Source organism: Bubalus bubalis, chromosome 3, assembly GCF_019923935.1.
Source record: "Bubalus bubalis isolate 160015118507 breed Murrah chromosome 3, NDDB_SH_1, whole genome shotgun sequence".
Taxonomy (NCBI): domain Eukaryota; kingdom Metazoa; phylum Chordata; class Mammalia; order Artiodactyla; family Bovidae; genus Bubalus; species Bubalus bubalis.
The window spans coordinates 101,509,689-101,523,824 of NC_059159.1; the positions used below are offsets into that span (position 1 = coordinate 101,509,689).

Genomic DNA, 14,136 nt, shown 5'->3' on the forward strand with positions numbered 1-14,136 from the left:
TAAAGACTAATTTGAGCATTAATAATAAGTGGATGTTTCTATTTTGACAAAGTAGGCACGTTCTACAAATAACTAAAAGATGAGTGATCAAAACTGTGATCACTATTATGAGTGATCAAAACTGTGATCACAAAACTGTGATGTACTATTATGAGATACTCCTTTTAGACCTGCATATTTAGACATGACATCAGGAGATGTAGTTTCTCAAAAAATAAATATATCAATCAATCAATCAATATATCTCTAAGGACAGACATTCTTATAAACTTTTCAACTATTTTTTATTAGTTACAAATTTTATAACAGAGAATGGCTAAAATCATTAGAAAAAGCAATCACGGAAGTCCTGATTATTCCTTTAATTTTTTTAAAAACAGTAACTTGAAAATCCCATTAGCTAAAAATGTGGAATTTTTGATTAAAAGGAAAATGTCTCATTCATTTTCAGTAGGTTATTTTTATATAGATCAAACAATGCTGTGAAAGTGAAAATTGTTAGTCACTCAGTTGTGTCTAACTCTTTGTGACCCCACGGACTGTAGCCTGCCTCTGTCCATGCGATTTCCAGGTAAGAATATTGGAGAGGGTTGTCAATTTCTTCTCCAGGGGATCTTTGGCAGGCAGATTATTTTCTGTCTGAGCCATCTGCAAAGTCCTTAAATAATGCTTAATATTTTTAAAATATAAAAATTTATTATTTCTGAGAGAACAAAAACATACCTCTTCTTGACGATCACTTATGTTATAACATGCAAGGACAATAAAATCATTCCACCAGGCTAAGCCACCTGTCACAATCATATTCTGCTCCTTAAAAAAAAATAAAAAACATTTACATTTATTCCTGACAGTAATACATTTGTAAAATATTCCTAATCAGACAATGAAAGCTCTAATTATTTCTGCTCTACTCTCTATTCCTCCCTCCCCACAACATAAAGTGTTACTTGAGGGCCTTTATTAATAATGATTCAGATCCTATTTTTGAAAAAAAAAAAAAAAAAAGTGTATTTCTGTAAGGCAGAAAATACATCATTGAAAGTAGCTGGGAACCATGTAGCATCATTATTCCACATTCAGTACATCTTGGTTTACATTCTGGCTTTATCATTTATCAGCTGCCTGACTCTGAATCCTATATAAAATGGTAATAGTAGTGCCCTCACTGGGTTGTTATTAAGATCAATGAGATATATGAAAAGTGCCTGGTACATAGTAGGCACCTGCTGCTGCTGCTAAGTCGCTTCAGTCATGTCCGACTCTGTGTGACCCTATAGACTGCAGCCCACCAGGCTCCCCTGTCCCTGGGATTCTCCAGGCAAGAACACTGGAGTGGGTTGCCATTTCCTTCTCCGATGCATGGAAGTGAGAAGGTAAAGTGAAGTCACTCAGTCGTGTCTGACTCTTAGCAACCCCATGGACTGCATGCAGCCCACCAGGCTCCTCCGTCCACGGGATTTTCCACGCAAGAGTACTGGAGTGGGGTGCCATTGCCTTCTCCAGTAGGCACCTAGTAAATGTCAACTTCCTTTTCTTTTCCTCCTATTTGATTCTTGTAAAATCCAAATGCATGTTTGTACGCTACCCAGATATTTATATTGTACACAGACAAGCAGGGAATGACCTCAAATTTTGTGGAGATTTATTCCAATCATATCTGATGAACTCTACCTGAAATGGAAGGGTAAATTCTCAATTACAGGATTAGCATCTGATCTTAACAAGAATTAAAAATTAACTATCTCAACAGACATGAACTTGGGCGAAGTCCAGGTGATGGTAAGGGACAGGGGGGCCTGGCATGCTGCAGTCCAAGTGGTTGCAAAAACTTGGACACAATTTAGCAACTGAACAACTATCTCAATACAAAATCCATTATCAAATACCAAGTACCTTATCAGAAATGACCCTTGGACATAATTCAGTCATTTTGTAATGTTTTGATTTTACTTTTTAGTAAGTAAACAGTGCTTTACTCTATACTTAATTCATATTGTAGTTCTCCCACACTTTGACAAATAGGTTTTTAATCTCAAAAAGACTAACCTGGGTAATGTTTCCAAAAAGCTTCCATTTTTTGGTGAGTAAAGAGTAATGTGCAAAACCAAACTTGCCAACAACAGCAATATTCTGGCCAAGCTTATCAATAGCTGAAAACTGAATTTAAAAAAAATTAAGATCTCTTCCTTGAATTTTTTATTTACACATAAAGAGCTAAGGATAATGTCAGGATGGCAGACTATTAATAAACATTTGCTAAGTGAATTAAATGTAAAATGCTAAATTCAAAAATCATATTTAAATTATATTTAACAAAACTATAGATTTACACTAACAATGTACAAGGAATCAAGTATTAAAACTTTTATCAATGCACCCACTGAAAGGCTCAATCCCCAGAATACCTCTTGCAGCACATGCCATCCAATGAAAGTTAACACCAACAAAGTAACAAATAACTCACCCGTATAGGCCAATTGCTCTCTAGATAGGTGCTGGAAATCTAGGAAATAATATATCAGTTTGTAAGACTTTTGAAATGTTTACTGTATTTAAATGTAAAGCATTAGCATCTTAATATGAGATTAATTTTCCTGTAATGTTTAAAGTGCTCCCAAATAATTGAGTATTACTAGCAGCCAATATTGCATATCGCCTGTCTTATCCATTTCATTATGTATTTCTAGACATCAGGCTTTCCTCTTTTTTCTCTGTACTGTTTTTGTTTGTTTGTTTTAAATATTAAACACTCAATCAATAACGGAATGACAAAAGATATTTAGAGAAGCATCTACAATGGTAGCCAAGAACTGTGTAGATGAACAGTCTGGTTTTGCTGATATGAACCATCCCTAAAATCTTATCTAATAAAATTAGAGCCTCAGCAAGAGTTGTTTTTTTTTTTAATAGCACTCTTTCTTATTTTTATATTTTTCTGATTAAAAAAGCAATGCACGCTTATAAATTTTAAACAATATAAAAGTACACAAAGTACAAACTGAAATTCTTCTCTTACATCACTGCTCAGGGGAAACAACTGATTAGTTTTTATTCTGTCTCTAAACAGCCATGTACACATAAAAGTGTGTATAAGTCACGGCTATTTATTCACCTGCAAGACTTTTAATATATTACAGATATGAACTCTTCATCTGCAACATCAGCAATACATGTATCTTTCCATGCTCATTTTTGTACATGGTATCATTTTATTACTCCAATGAGAATTTTAAACTTAAAAAATCCTCTGTGAGATATCAATGCAAATTAAGTCAAGTCTAGCTTTATTGAGACTGTGACCTCTCTCTTAGTCTGCTGATTAAATAGTTTCATGCGCACATGGTGAATGAAGGGTGAAAATTAACAGAACAACAGAACAAAGGAAAAATCTTCTGTTCCTGGAATAACTACTGAACCTTCAATTCATTTATTTTCCTTTTATTCAAAGAAAAATTATTACATATTTAAAAAAGGAGAGCCAAATGAAAAAGCCAAGTAAATGCAATCAAATCCAATAAGCTTCTTTGTGTAATGTGAAGACGAAACCAAAGTCAAGCAAAAAAAAACCTCCAGAAAACCTGCTGAAAACATCTGTATTAATCTTGATAAAATTTATTCATAAAACTATTTCTGTTAGACTTCACTTATTATCCAGTTAGTCAACCTAAAATCTAAATAAATTAATAGCTTTTAGTACATTAGGAAGTTCTTAACCCCAGAACTGCTTATGTGTGGATGCCTACCTAAGAGAATTAAGTGATAGATATACTTGAAGAATGCTTAACTTGTATCTTAACAGATATGCTGTACCATTCAGGCCAACTAGTAAAATTCATTATGACGGGTGAAATTAGTGCAGAATAATGGTAATCTGAGGTAACAATCAGGTGGCAAAGTAAAATCTGAAAGTAGTTTTGTAGGGGGATATAAGTGAAATTCTTTTTTTGAATGAAGAAAATAAAAATAGTCACTTGAAGAAGGATGTTCCTGGAGTATAACTGAGCTAGCACCGAAGACACTGAAAAACAACCAAAAAACCAAAAATGCCCCCACTTCCCCCAAACCTTGGTATTTCTTAGTATTTATGAAATGTGTGAGTGTGTAAAGTGGGAAGTGAAATCTCACAGCCAAAATGGATTCCAACACGAAGAGTTTCCAATCATAGGAACCAAGGTTAAATCTTATCATTTGATCACATTCTGATGAGTATCTCTAAGAGAAAACAATTTATTCTTCTATCCTCCAAAAGTGTATGAGATGCCACAAATGGCAAATGGTTTGCTTTCAAAACTTACACTGAAGCTTTATTTATACAGTTTTATGTCTTGAAGATGCTATGAAATAAGAACAAAAACTTTTATTTTCCCTAGGAGATCTACATATTACCTGAACTTTGAGTTCCACCCCTAATACTGAGAACAGAAAATGGCAAAACTAAGAAGAGAGGTGGCTAATGAATGATGAAGAAACTCAGGTCAGGACTGCATACTCAGTGCATAAAAGTCATGTCACACTACTGGGAAACCCAGTGCTAAGCTACAGAATCTCTACTCTTAACATCTTAGGATTTTTCCATCTCTTCTAGAACCTACATCTACACCTTTTTCCCTTTAAAGTCATTCTGCTAAAACCCTGTCTCCTCCTCAGATTTACTTCTGTCTGTATCTGGTGAGATTGTGAAAACCATCATCCTAGGAGATCTGATCTGTGCCAAATACCCGGAACATTTGATTCACACCGTAGGAATGAGAGCAAATCATTTATAAATTAAATAGCCTTTACAATCCTCTTTGTTGACTTAACAAAGTGCCTGATACATTACCCTGCTTCTGACAAGTATGCATCTGTGTTATTTTTGTTAAAGGAGAAAACATAATTAACATAGAATCTTCTGACCAGGAAACTAATGAGTATAAGGTAGATAGCTTAAACAAACAAACAAAAAACCTAGTAGTCTAGATGGGGAACAGACAGAGCAAGCAGGATTAGTTGAGCTCATCTGATGAACTCTAAGCTGTACAAGAAGCATACAAAGTACTAATCACACAAACAAAGCCACTTTGATGGAGGATGCAGGCACTCTCCTGGACAAGAGTATGTGCTGAAGGTGGAATTAAACAGGCACCCATGTTTCTTCAGGGAATACTTACTAAAGGCTAAAATGTCTGGAAGGTAAAGTATTAACATTATATGGACACTGTAAAACCACACTACCAAACACACACCACCAAAACACTGCATTGACTCTTGTGGCTGGATTACCAGCAAACAAAGCATAGGGCAACTCAAAGTAAAAACAATGCCAAGTAGGCACATGCTAGGTTTTATTAATAGATCTAAGTCAGCAGTATATCATATGCTTCAACATTTAGTACCTACGTTTTAAGATAGGTTCTATTTTTCCCTTAATTTGTATCATGGTAAGGATCAAGTCTGCCACTATTCTGCTGTGTGACCTTGGGCAAGTCACCTAACTTCCCTGAGCTTCAATTTCCTCATGTATAAAATCTAGTTGGACTACAAGATTGCTAAGGTCCTTCCAGCTCTAAAAATTCTATGAGTCCATTATAACTTAATTTGGGGGGAATACAACAACTCTAGCATTATTTTTATTAGCTTTAAGGAAATGGAAACCATTAGGTAAAGCTAGAGTTAAGTTTATCTTTCTGAGTAGTTTAGATATCTAAAGAACAGAATGACAGAAGAATCTTGCTAGTACCTATTTGTCTGAAGTTGTAAAAGCAGTGTTATATGCTTCTAACACAGGATACTTCATAGATGGCTATGAATCACAGAATCACTGAATTTTTGAGCTGGAAGGAAATTCCGTTTTTGTTATTGCCTGATGGATTTTTGAGTTCCAGACCTACCTTCTTCGATCCTCTGCTCTACTTGGCTCTCTGGCAACACAGACCTGGCTAGGCAGAACTGGCATTCATGCTAGGTCAGTGTAGAATGAATAGTTCAAAGTATGGGGGAATGAAAATAGCAGAGAAATGGCTATAGGAGAGAAGGGAGCAGTGGAAAATTTTAGTCAAGGAAGTAGCTGATGCAGTTTTATTTAATAACTGTTACTAATTATAAAATGGTATGCACATTGTTTGATTTTATGAATTTATCAATGTAAGTTAAATACATTTTCTTTTAGTGTATACCACATGTCAATGTAGGAGATATTCTTCCTTTAATTTTTCACACAGAGACCATTCTTCTATCTCTCATTATCTTCACTCAAAGTCAATTGAAAATAACATGGGAGGTGAAGTAAGCTAGGTAAAAGTATAGAATGTAGAAGACAAAGAATTGTGGAAATAGACAATGACTAAAAGAAACTAACTCAAGAGTAGACTCTGATGTATCTAAGACACTTTGGTGACAAAACTGGGAAGAAAACACTTAGGACTCTGAAATATGTATGAAAGTTTCTTTCAAGAAACTTCAATTTACTAACTTGTCCAAATTAATTTTGTTTTCAAAACTCAGAATTAATTTCTATATTAAATGTCAATTTATCAGAATTACTAAAAGAAACCACTAATTTGAAAGTTATATCAGAATGAGTAAATAATCTGGAGCAAGACCAAGAAATAATAAAATTATTAACAATAATGTTCTAGACTAATCACAAGTCTTCAACTTGGGTCCAAAGTCAGGCAATTAAGCTCAATGTGTACCCATTAGGACTACAAGATCATCTGGACAGGGGACTAATTGACAGTGTCACTTTTCATGAAATTACCACACTTCTGCCTCTGCAAATCTAGAGCTAAATTTATACCAAAAGAAGGCTGACAGTCCTGCACAGTAAAAGGGCAAAGCATAAACTTCTAGTTTTTCAAACTATTCACTTACTAATGGACTGGGGGAAAGAAAGGAGAAGACAAGAGGACAAGAGCACAGAAAAGCAGAAGAGAGACGTGACAGTCAAAAAAGGTTAGAAAGTTCCTCAGTTCTCTAAAGCAGCAAATGAATTACTTAAAAATCTGTTTTAGGTGCTATCTTAGCAAGGACTAAGTCACTAGTCAACAGCATTTGAAGACTTACCTGTACTACATGCCAATGCCGATGACCAAGTAAAGTGCTTAAACTCTGAGACTCTAAACCGCCACCTGCAAATGGGCTCTTTTCCTGACGGGTTCTGTGATCAGAGTGAGCTGAAGAACTCCTGGGATTCTGGCTCTGTGAGGCCTCTCCACAGTTCAAGTACAATCGATCCTCCCCCTGAAGCAACACTTGCTCTTGGTTACTCTAGATGAGGGAAAAGGAAGCAGAGGGAAGGAAAGCAAATAAAAACAAGTAAGGTGGGGGAAAGTAAGTAAAATGTCAATTTAGTTTTATTGCTGGGAATATACCATACCTTTCAGCATTGATTCTCCTCACAGAGGACAAGACTACATAAAAATCGCTCACCCTGTTACATTTAAGACTAACAGGCAACATTTTAATGATTTCTTCCCAGTGTAAAAAAATCTTTATTAAAGTTTGTTTTATCATATAGATTCCAAAACATGCCCAGGATTACAACTGCTATAGAAGTATCTTTCATAACTACTTCAAAATGGCAATGCTATGAGAGATTTTCCATCTGAAAACTGAATAAAACTACTCAATGTCTACAGTTTACAAAGTAGTTTTATATAAAGTATCTCATGAATGATGATAAGAAAAGATGTCTGGTCACTTTGTGTATATGCTCACCGATGTGCCTACATGGCAAGGAGTGGATTAGACACAGGGATAACTGGATTCTGGAGGATCTTTTAAATCATGGGGAGGAGGAAGAGTAGCCTACAGCCTGGTTTAGAACAATTCAATAATTGCTTGGTGAATGCTTGGTTAGTACCAAGGGATGTGCCAGGTTCTGAAGACATTTAGACAAGAAGTTTCTACTTCTGTGAAAGGCCAGTGTTTTCAAATGTAGGCAGATTATTCACTCACTATTTTTTATAAATTAGACAGATCAGCATCCTTACTCCTCATGTTCCCACTGTAGTCCAAATATCATCTTGACATAAAACTTGGGGTGTTTTTATATTATTATTTTGAATGAGGGAGCAGAGGAAGAAATCCTCTACCCTTGTTTTTCTTATTATTCAACTACAGTAATAAGGTCTAAGATCCACAGTACTTTCATTCTTTCTCAGTGTGTTGTAAATTTTAACTAGAAACTGGTTGCACCATATATTTAAAAACCCATTGATGGCAGATACTAAGATATGCATTTCTATCATGTAACACATACTATTTTTACATATAAATAGCAATATTAATATCTTATTTCAGACTGATAAACATGAATTTATGTTATAATTTGGGGCAGTGTTTCCCAAAGCAGAATTCTAGGCTTATTTTCTTGCAGATCTTCCTTAAAAATTCATAGGTAAGTAAGCTTGGGAAATATTGCTTTTTATATACCAACTCCTGGACTTTTATGATGCACATTAGCGTATTAAAGACTAGATTACTATGCTAAAGAAATTTCTACAGCTTTAACTCCTTTATTTCACACAAGACAACAGAACATTTTCTTATTCTATGTAATTGCTATTTATATTTCTCACAAATTGTGCCTGGTGGAACACACTTTGGGAAATGTTATTAACACTAAATTTTATTCAAGTAAATCTGTAAACACTGTTTTTTCTCAAGTTGCTTATGATCCTACTTAAAAAAAAAAAAAAGCATGGGACTTCCGTGGTGGTCCAGTGGTTACAACTCAGTGCATCAACTGCAGAGGGCGCAGGTCTGACCCCTGGTCAGGGAACTAAGATCCTGCGGCCTACCCCCTCCAAAAGCTAATCCTGCTCAGAAATAAAATTTGGGGGTATTATTTAATATAAATTAAAAAGAAACCTAATAATCATAGAAAATATACAAAAGAAGATCGTATGCCAATTTTAGGAGTACATACAACATTATCTGTGTTATAAGGACATATCTGTGTCTGATATTCTACATGAAAGCCATTAAAAACAAAACCAAACAGAGTTTTAATTAAATAAACTTACCATACAAGGGTTTACAGTGAGTGCACTCTTGATAAACTGAAACAGTAGAATACCAGGCTGTTTAACTATACTCTTGGAGTCAGACTCATTTTCAGTATTTTGAGAACCAAATCCACTGATTACCCAGAGGTGATAGCCTTCAGCACCCCAGCTCTTAGGAAAAGAGGTCGGGGAGAAAAAGAAGAGGGGGAAAATCAAAGCAATAGAAAATTTGTTATTTTTTCCTGGTTTTAAATATTTAAATTCTAAAATAACCAACAATAAGCATTATTAATTACTTCTGAAGGCTGGAGATACCATGACAAACACCACAGACAAGAATCATATACCTCCATCTACTACATCTTAGATTGCCAGTAGAAACCATCATTGCTCTCCACCTAGAATAGTGAAAACACTACATACTAATCCTAGCTAGAAATCCTAAGAAATGCCTACTGCTATCTGCAACTTCTCTATGAATTTAACTGCCTCTCAAATACAAAGAACTTCCTCAGAAAGACAAGATCCACATTACATAGCTGAAGCTTGACAAACAAGCACTGAAACAGATACAATCTTGTAGAGAACAAAGAACAATGGACTGGCGACTATGAGACTAGGGTTTCCACTGCAGCTTGGCTACCATTTTGTTGTACTACCTTGGCCAAACTATTTGGTTTCACAGGGTGTAAGTTTCTTCCTTTATAAAATGAGAGAGCTCAAAGAAATTAACCAGGCCCAGTGAATTTTAATATTCTATAACTAGATTTCATGATTATTAAAATCACTCAAAAAAAAATCATGGGAAGAGTATTAATTCCTAACCTGCAAGGCCAAGAAAATACTAATGAGGGGAGGAGAGGTCCATGAATTGCTGCAAAATTTCATAAGTTGTGCTTTCCCATGAAAAGTTTCAGTTGCACAAGTTAACTAAAATGCTAAGATTCTTAGTTTGTAATTAAAATATCAGCTTAGTGAGGCTGGTAACACCAGTTGTTGCACGCCATTCAGAAGCACTGATTGGCAGTCACAGAAATGGTGTTTGAAAATTAAAAGTATGAAGGTGTGTAGAGCCATTAAATGGGATCCTTGGTGATGAAAGGTTGGGAAGCCATGCTTTTAAGGCAACCATGGTGGTTTAAATCCTTTGAGAAACCCACGATCAGAAAATTCCTTCCTCTGTGGAGCAGGAGAGAAAGGTAGTGGTAAGCCTAAGCCTCACAGCCACTAATTTCACAAAGATGGTATGGAGAGGGCTATAGTAAGAAAATGTTTTTATGTAAAGACAAGGGTAGTTATACCTCACTGCTTTCTACAGAAGCTGCTGAAAACTGATGGTAAAAATACTATTACAACAAGGACTACAATTCTTTTAAGTCTACGGAAAAGTTTAAAATATGCTCAAATAATGTACATGTCCTCCAGGAAAAAGACCCAATGAACACTTCACATTAAAAGAAAGGAGGCTATGGGAAGTGGGTGCTGAGTCACATAAGAAATGCAGGTATGTTTTGGAAAAACAAACGCCTGATCTGAACAGTCGCTGTGTTCACAGAGACGACAGGGCTTATTGGACACAACAAAACAAAATAAAAATCAAACACTGAAAATTAGATAGCCTGTTAAAGACAGACTGTTAAAGATAACGCTTTTATTAAAGCAAGAACTGTGTAAGAAGAGTCTCATGAGACTAGAAGAGCTTTTTTAATTTTATTAGGTCAGTATGAGGGAAAAACAGGAAGAAAAAAAAACAAGTTTTTCACATTGTATCAATATTTTTATAGAATGAACTTACCATAGAGTTGATTTTAAGGGGATCTTTTTTGGTACCATCTGACCTATAACTGAAACAGAACAGAAAATTAAAAAGAATCTTCTAATTGCATACAACATTTAGCTTAAATTTTTAAAACATGATTTTTTTCCTTTGAAAGCGAAATACCCAATACTGTGTGAAATATGAGACTCCTGGTCAATATACCTAGGTATGTCAATGAGATACAGTCTTCCAGGTACTACATAATTTCTTGACAGGGTCATGCAGTTTGGGCAGGTGTGTTCATTATGTCAGGACTAAAGTTCAGTGTAATATATGAAACGGGCAGAGATATTAACCCACTTCTGTCAACCCACAGAGAACCTATACTAACTCAATGAGATAATGTAATTTTTCACTTCCTACTAGCTACTTGTATATATATAGTTTACAGCTCTTATTAGATAATAAGCTACTTGAATAGATTCATGTGTGATTTAGCCTTGAATCAAACATTTATCACATACACAACAGGGGCTCGATAAATAAATGCATTTTTATTGAATGAACAATCAACTGAAAGAGGATGGATGTATGAGGCATTGATACATTATGAATAAATTAATTCTGAACCTTATAAACTGTTTTGGGGTAAGAGTCAAATAAGGGAAACTGGTAGCTGTATGACAAAGTGCATGCATGTGTGTGTGTGTGTGTATTGTCTCAGATAAAATGGAGTTATTTTGTCCAAAATTTCTTTATTGACTCACGCAAAATCTCCTCCAAGTGTACAAATCAGCTGGGCTCCAAACACACTCCATAAAGAAAGGCCTCCATACTCCCAGGTCACTATTACAACACTATTGTCAGGAGACCACCTGACCAACTTAACAGCTCCTGTTTTGTTCCAAATGTCTGTTAAGAAACCACAGAAAAGTTAAGGATAAATGACTGCTTCATACTTAGTACTTTTTACAGCCTCTATCTTCAACTTGAAACAAGCAAAAAGGCATGTCTGCTTCAGTGAGATGAATTCAGTTCATTTAGGGCTTTTTAAAATTAGTATGATCATCAGCCTGGGCCTGATCTAAGCAGAACAAACTCTGTACCCAAGTGATTCGTAAGAACCCAGAACCATTTCTTGCTGCTATTAGCTTAAATAACTATTGATACAACTGTGTGGTCTTAAAAACTCTTTGGCTTTGGGAAAATCAGTTTCTCTAAGATGGGAATAATATTTCCCTTGAATAATTCAATACAATATCAAAGTACTCTACAAAGTATGAGGTGTTTCAAAATATAAAATATTTTACCATGATCTCCATGTTTTTTCAGTAATATCAAAGGGAGTCAAATTAAAGCAAATTGAAGTTTAACCTTATATTAGGATTAAGTAGGTAAACTCCAGCTTCAGCAGTATAGATGCTTACATCTTCTTTTAACTAATAATATTTCTTCTAACCCTATATATAATTACTAAAGGGGAAAATTTCATTGCATAGTAAAATCCAAGTTTCTTTACTGCAGAGTTAAATGAAACATACCAGCATTTCCCATCAGGAATTCAAAAAGATCTGTATGACCTTCTTTACAATTACAGTTCTTTACATCTGCAGTATTAATAAATTTTTGTTGTAAATATATCTGCTGCAAAGGGGTGGTATACAGATATTAGCCTACAAAAGACAGGCTTGATTAACAGAGTAAAACTTTTTCCCTCTGCCTATGTTTGAATCCTCATATTACCATTTCCCACCATAATTCAGGTATATGAGTAACTGGTATTTATGTATATAAAAATGGGAACATGTCTAAGCAACATTATATCTTAGTATACTTTACACACTTAGGAGAGAAATTTAAATCCAAACCAAGGAAAAAATACAAACTCAAATCAAGGCTTATAAAACGAAAGCAATTCCATGTGCAAGAAAAAAAAATAAGGTTTAGATGTATATTTACTATCACGAAAAGCTGCTAGTGTTTTAGCTTATAAACAGTATTCCTATTATCCCAAGTAAATATATATATCTGTATCTATATCTACATACATACATATGTACATATTTTCCAAGCACTGTACACGTTAAAAAAATCTAGGTACATAGATGTACAATAAAATAGTAATGATGGTTAACCTAATTTTCAAGTGGCAGGAATACAAAAAATTTATCTAGCTGGTAACCTACTGTAAACTTAGATTGTGATAATTTGCATAATGAGAAAAATGTAAAAAATAATCCCGAACTTGCTGTTACAGTTGAATTTGCAAGACAGAAAGGATGATCTCCAGGAGCCAGAAGAAAAAAACCAAAAGTGAGACTGGTTAGTGCTTGAATTAAGGCAGCCTAGGTGTGAAGAGTCGGAGAAGGCAATGGCACCCCACTCCAGTACTCTTGCCTGGAAAATCCCATGGATGGAGGAGCCTGGTAGGCTGCAGTCCATGGGGTCACTAAGAGTCGGGTACGACTGAGAGACTTCACTTTCAATATTGACTTTCACTTTTCACTTTCCTGCACTGGAGAAGGAAATGGCAACCCACTCCAGTGTTCTTGCCTGGAGAATCCCAGGGACGGGGGAGCCTGGTGGGCTGCCGTCTATGGGGTCGCACAGAGTCGGGCAAACTGAAGCGACTTAGCAGCAGCAGATGTGAAGAGTGGGAAGTGATGAGGCGAAAATAGTTGGAAATATAGGGACAGAAGGTTGGAATGGGACCTAGGTGTGACTAGGGAGTTGGGGGTCTCACATCCTTATACAAAGACAAAAAAGGGGTTTCAGGGCAACATGAGTCTGAGAATCAGAATGGAAGCTGATGATCATGTAAGGATTCCTGATGTGCTGCCACCTGTAAAAATCAGCCAGTGAAGCCAGAAGAAACATAGACGCTTATGTCTGTTCAGGAGGCAGGACAACACAAATCTCCCAACATTTTAAGCAGCTTTATAGCCAAAAGTTACGTAATCCAAAAGGGCAGCCCTCTCCCATAACAAAGACCACAAGAGCAGGAGTTAGCAGATAACTAAAGGGAGAAACGGCATTCCAAGAACCTGAGAAAAGAAAACAAGCTGAAAAATTCAGTACAGTGTTGTCAAACGATCAACAGAAGGGATCAACAGAACTTCCTGAAATGATGTAAATATTCTATATTTGCTTGGTCTAACAGACAGCCACTAAGCTGCATCAGGCTATTTAACATTTAGGTGTAAAGAGGCAACTGAGATTTCATAGTAATCCAAATCCATGCCCCCAATCACTAATCCCAAAGAAGGTGAAGCTGAACGGTTCTATGATGACCTACAAGAGCTTTTAGAACTAACACCAAAAAAAAAAAAAGATGTCCTTTTCATCATAGGAGACTGGAGTGCAAAAGTAGGAAGTCAAGAGATA

The 14,136-nt window shown here is 35.6% G+C and overlaps 1 protein-coding gene across 11 annotated transcripts in view; it reads right to left on the reverse strand.

Annotated features, from left to right (window-relative positions):
- The window catches only part of RIC1 (RIC1 homolog, RAB6A GEF complex partner 1), a 141,739-nt gene that overhangs the window by 20,970 nt on the left and 106,633 nt on the right, over positions 1 to 14,136 (reverse strand). For all 11 annotated transcript variants that reach the window (XM_045165035.1, XM_045165029.1, XM_045165030.1 and 8 more), the window contains 7 exons: positions 11,520 to 11,664; positions 10,789 to 10,837; positions 9,012 to 9,164; positions 7,048 to 7,251; positions 2,468 to 2,506; positions 2,050 to 2,160; positions 724 to 813 (listed from right to left, as the gene is read on the reverse strand). In XM_045165035.1, coding sequence (XP_045020970.1) covers positions 724 to 813; positions 2,050 to 2,160; positions 2,468 to 2,506; positions 7,048 to 7,251; positions 9,012 to 9,164; positions 10,789 to 10,837; positions 11,520 to 11,664 — 791 coding nt within the window. The remainder of the gene's footprint in view (positions 1 to 723; positions 814 to 2,049; positions 2,161 to 2,467; positions 2,507 to 7,047; positions 7,252 to 9,011; positions 9,165 to 10,788; positions 10,838 to 11,519; positions 11,665 to 14,136) is intronic.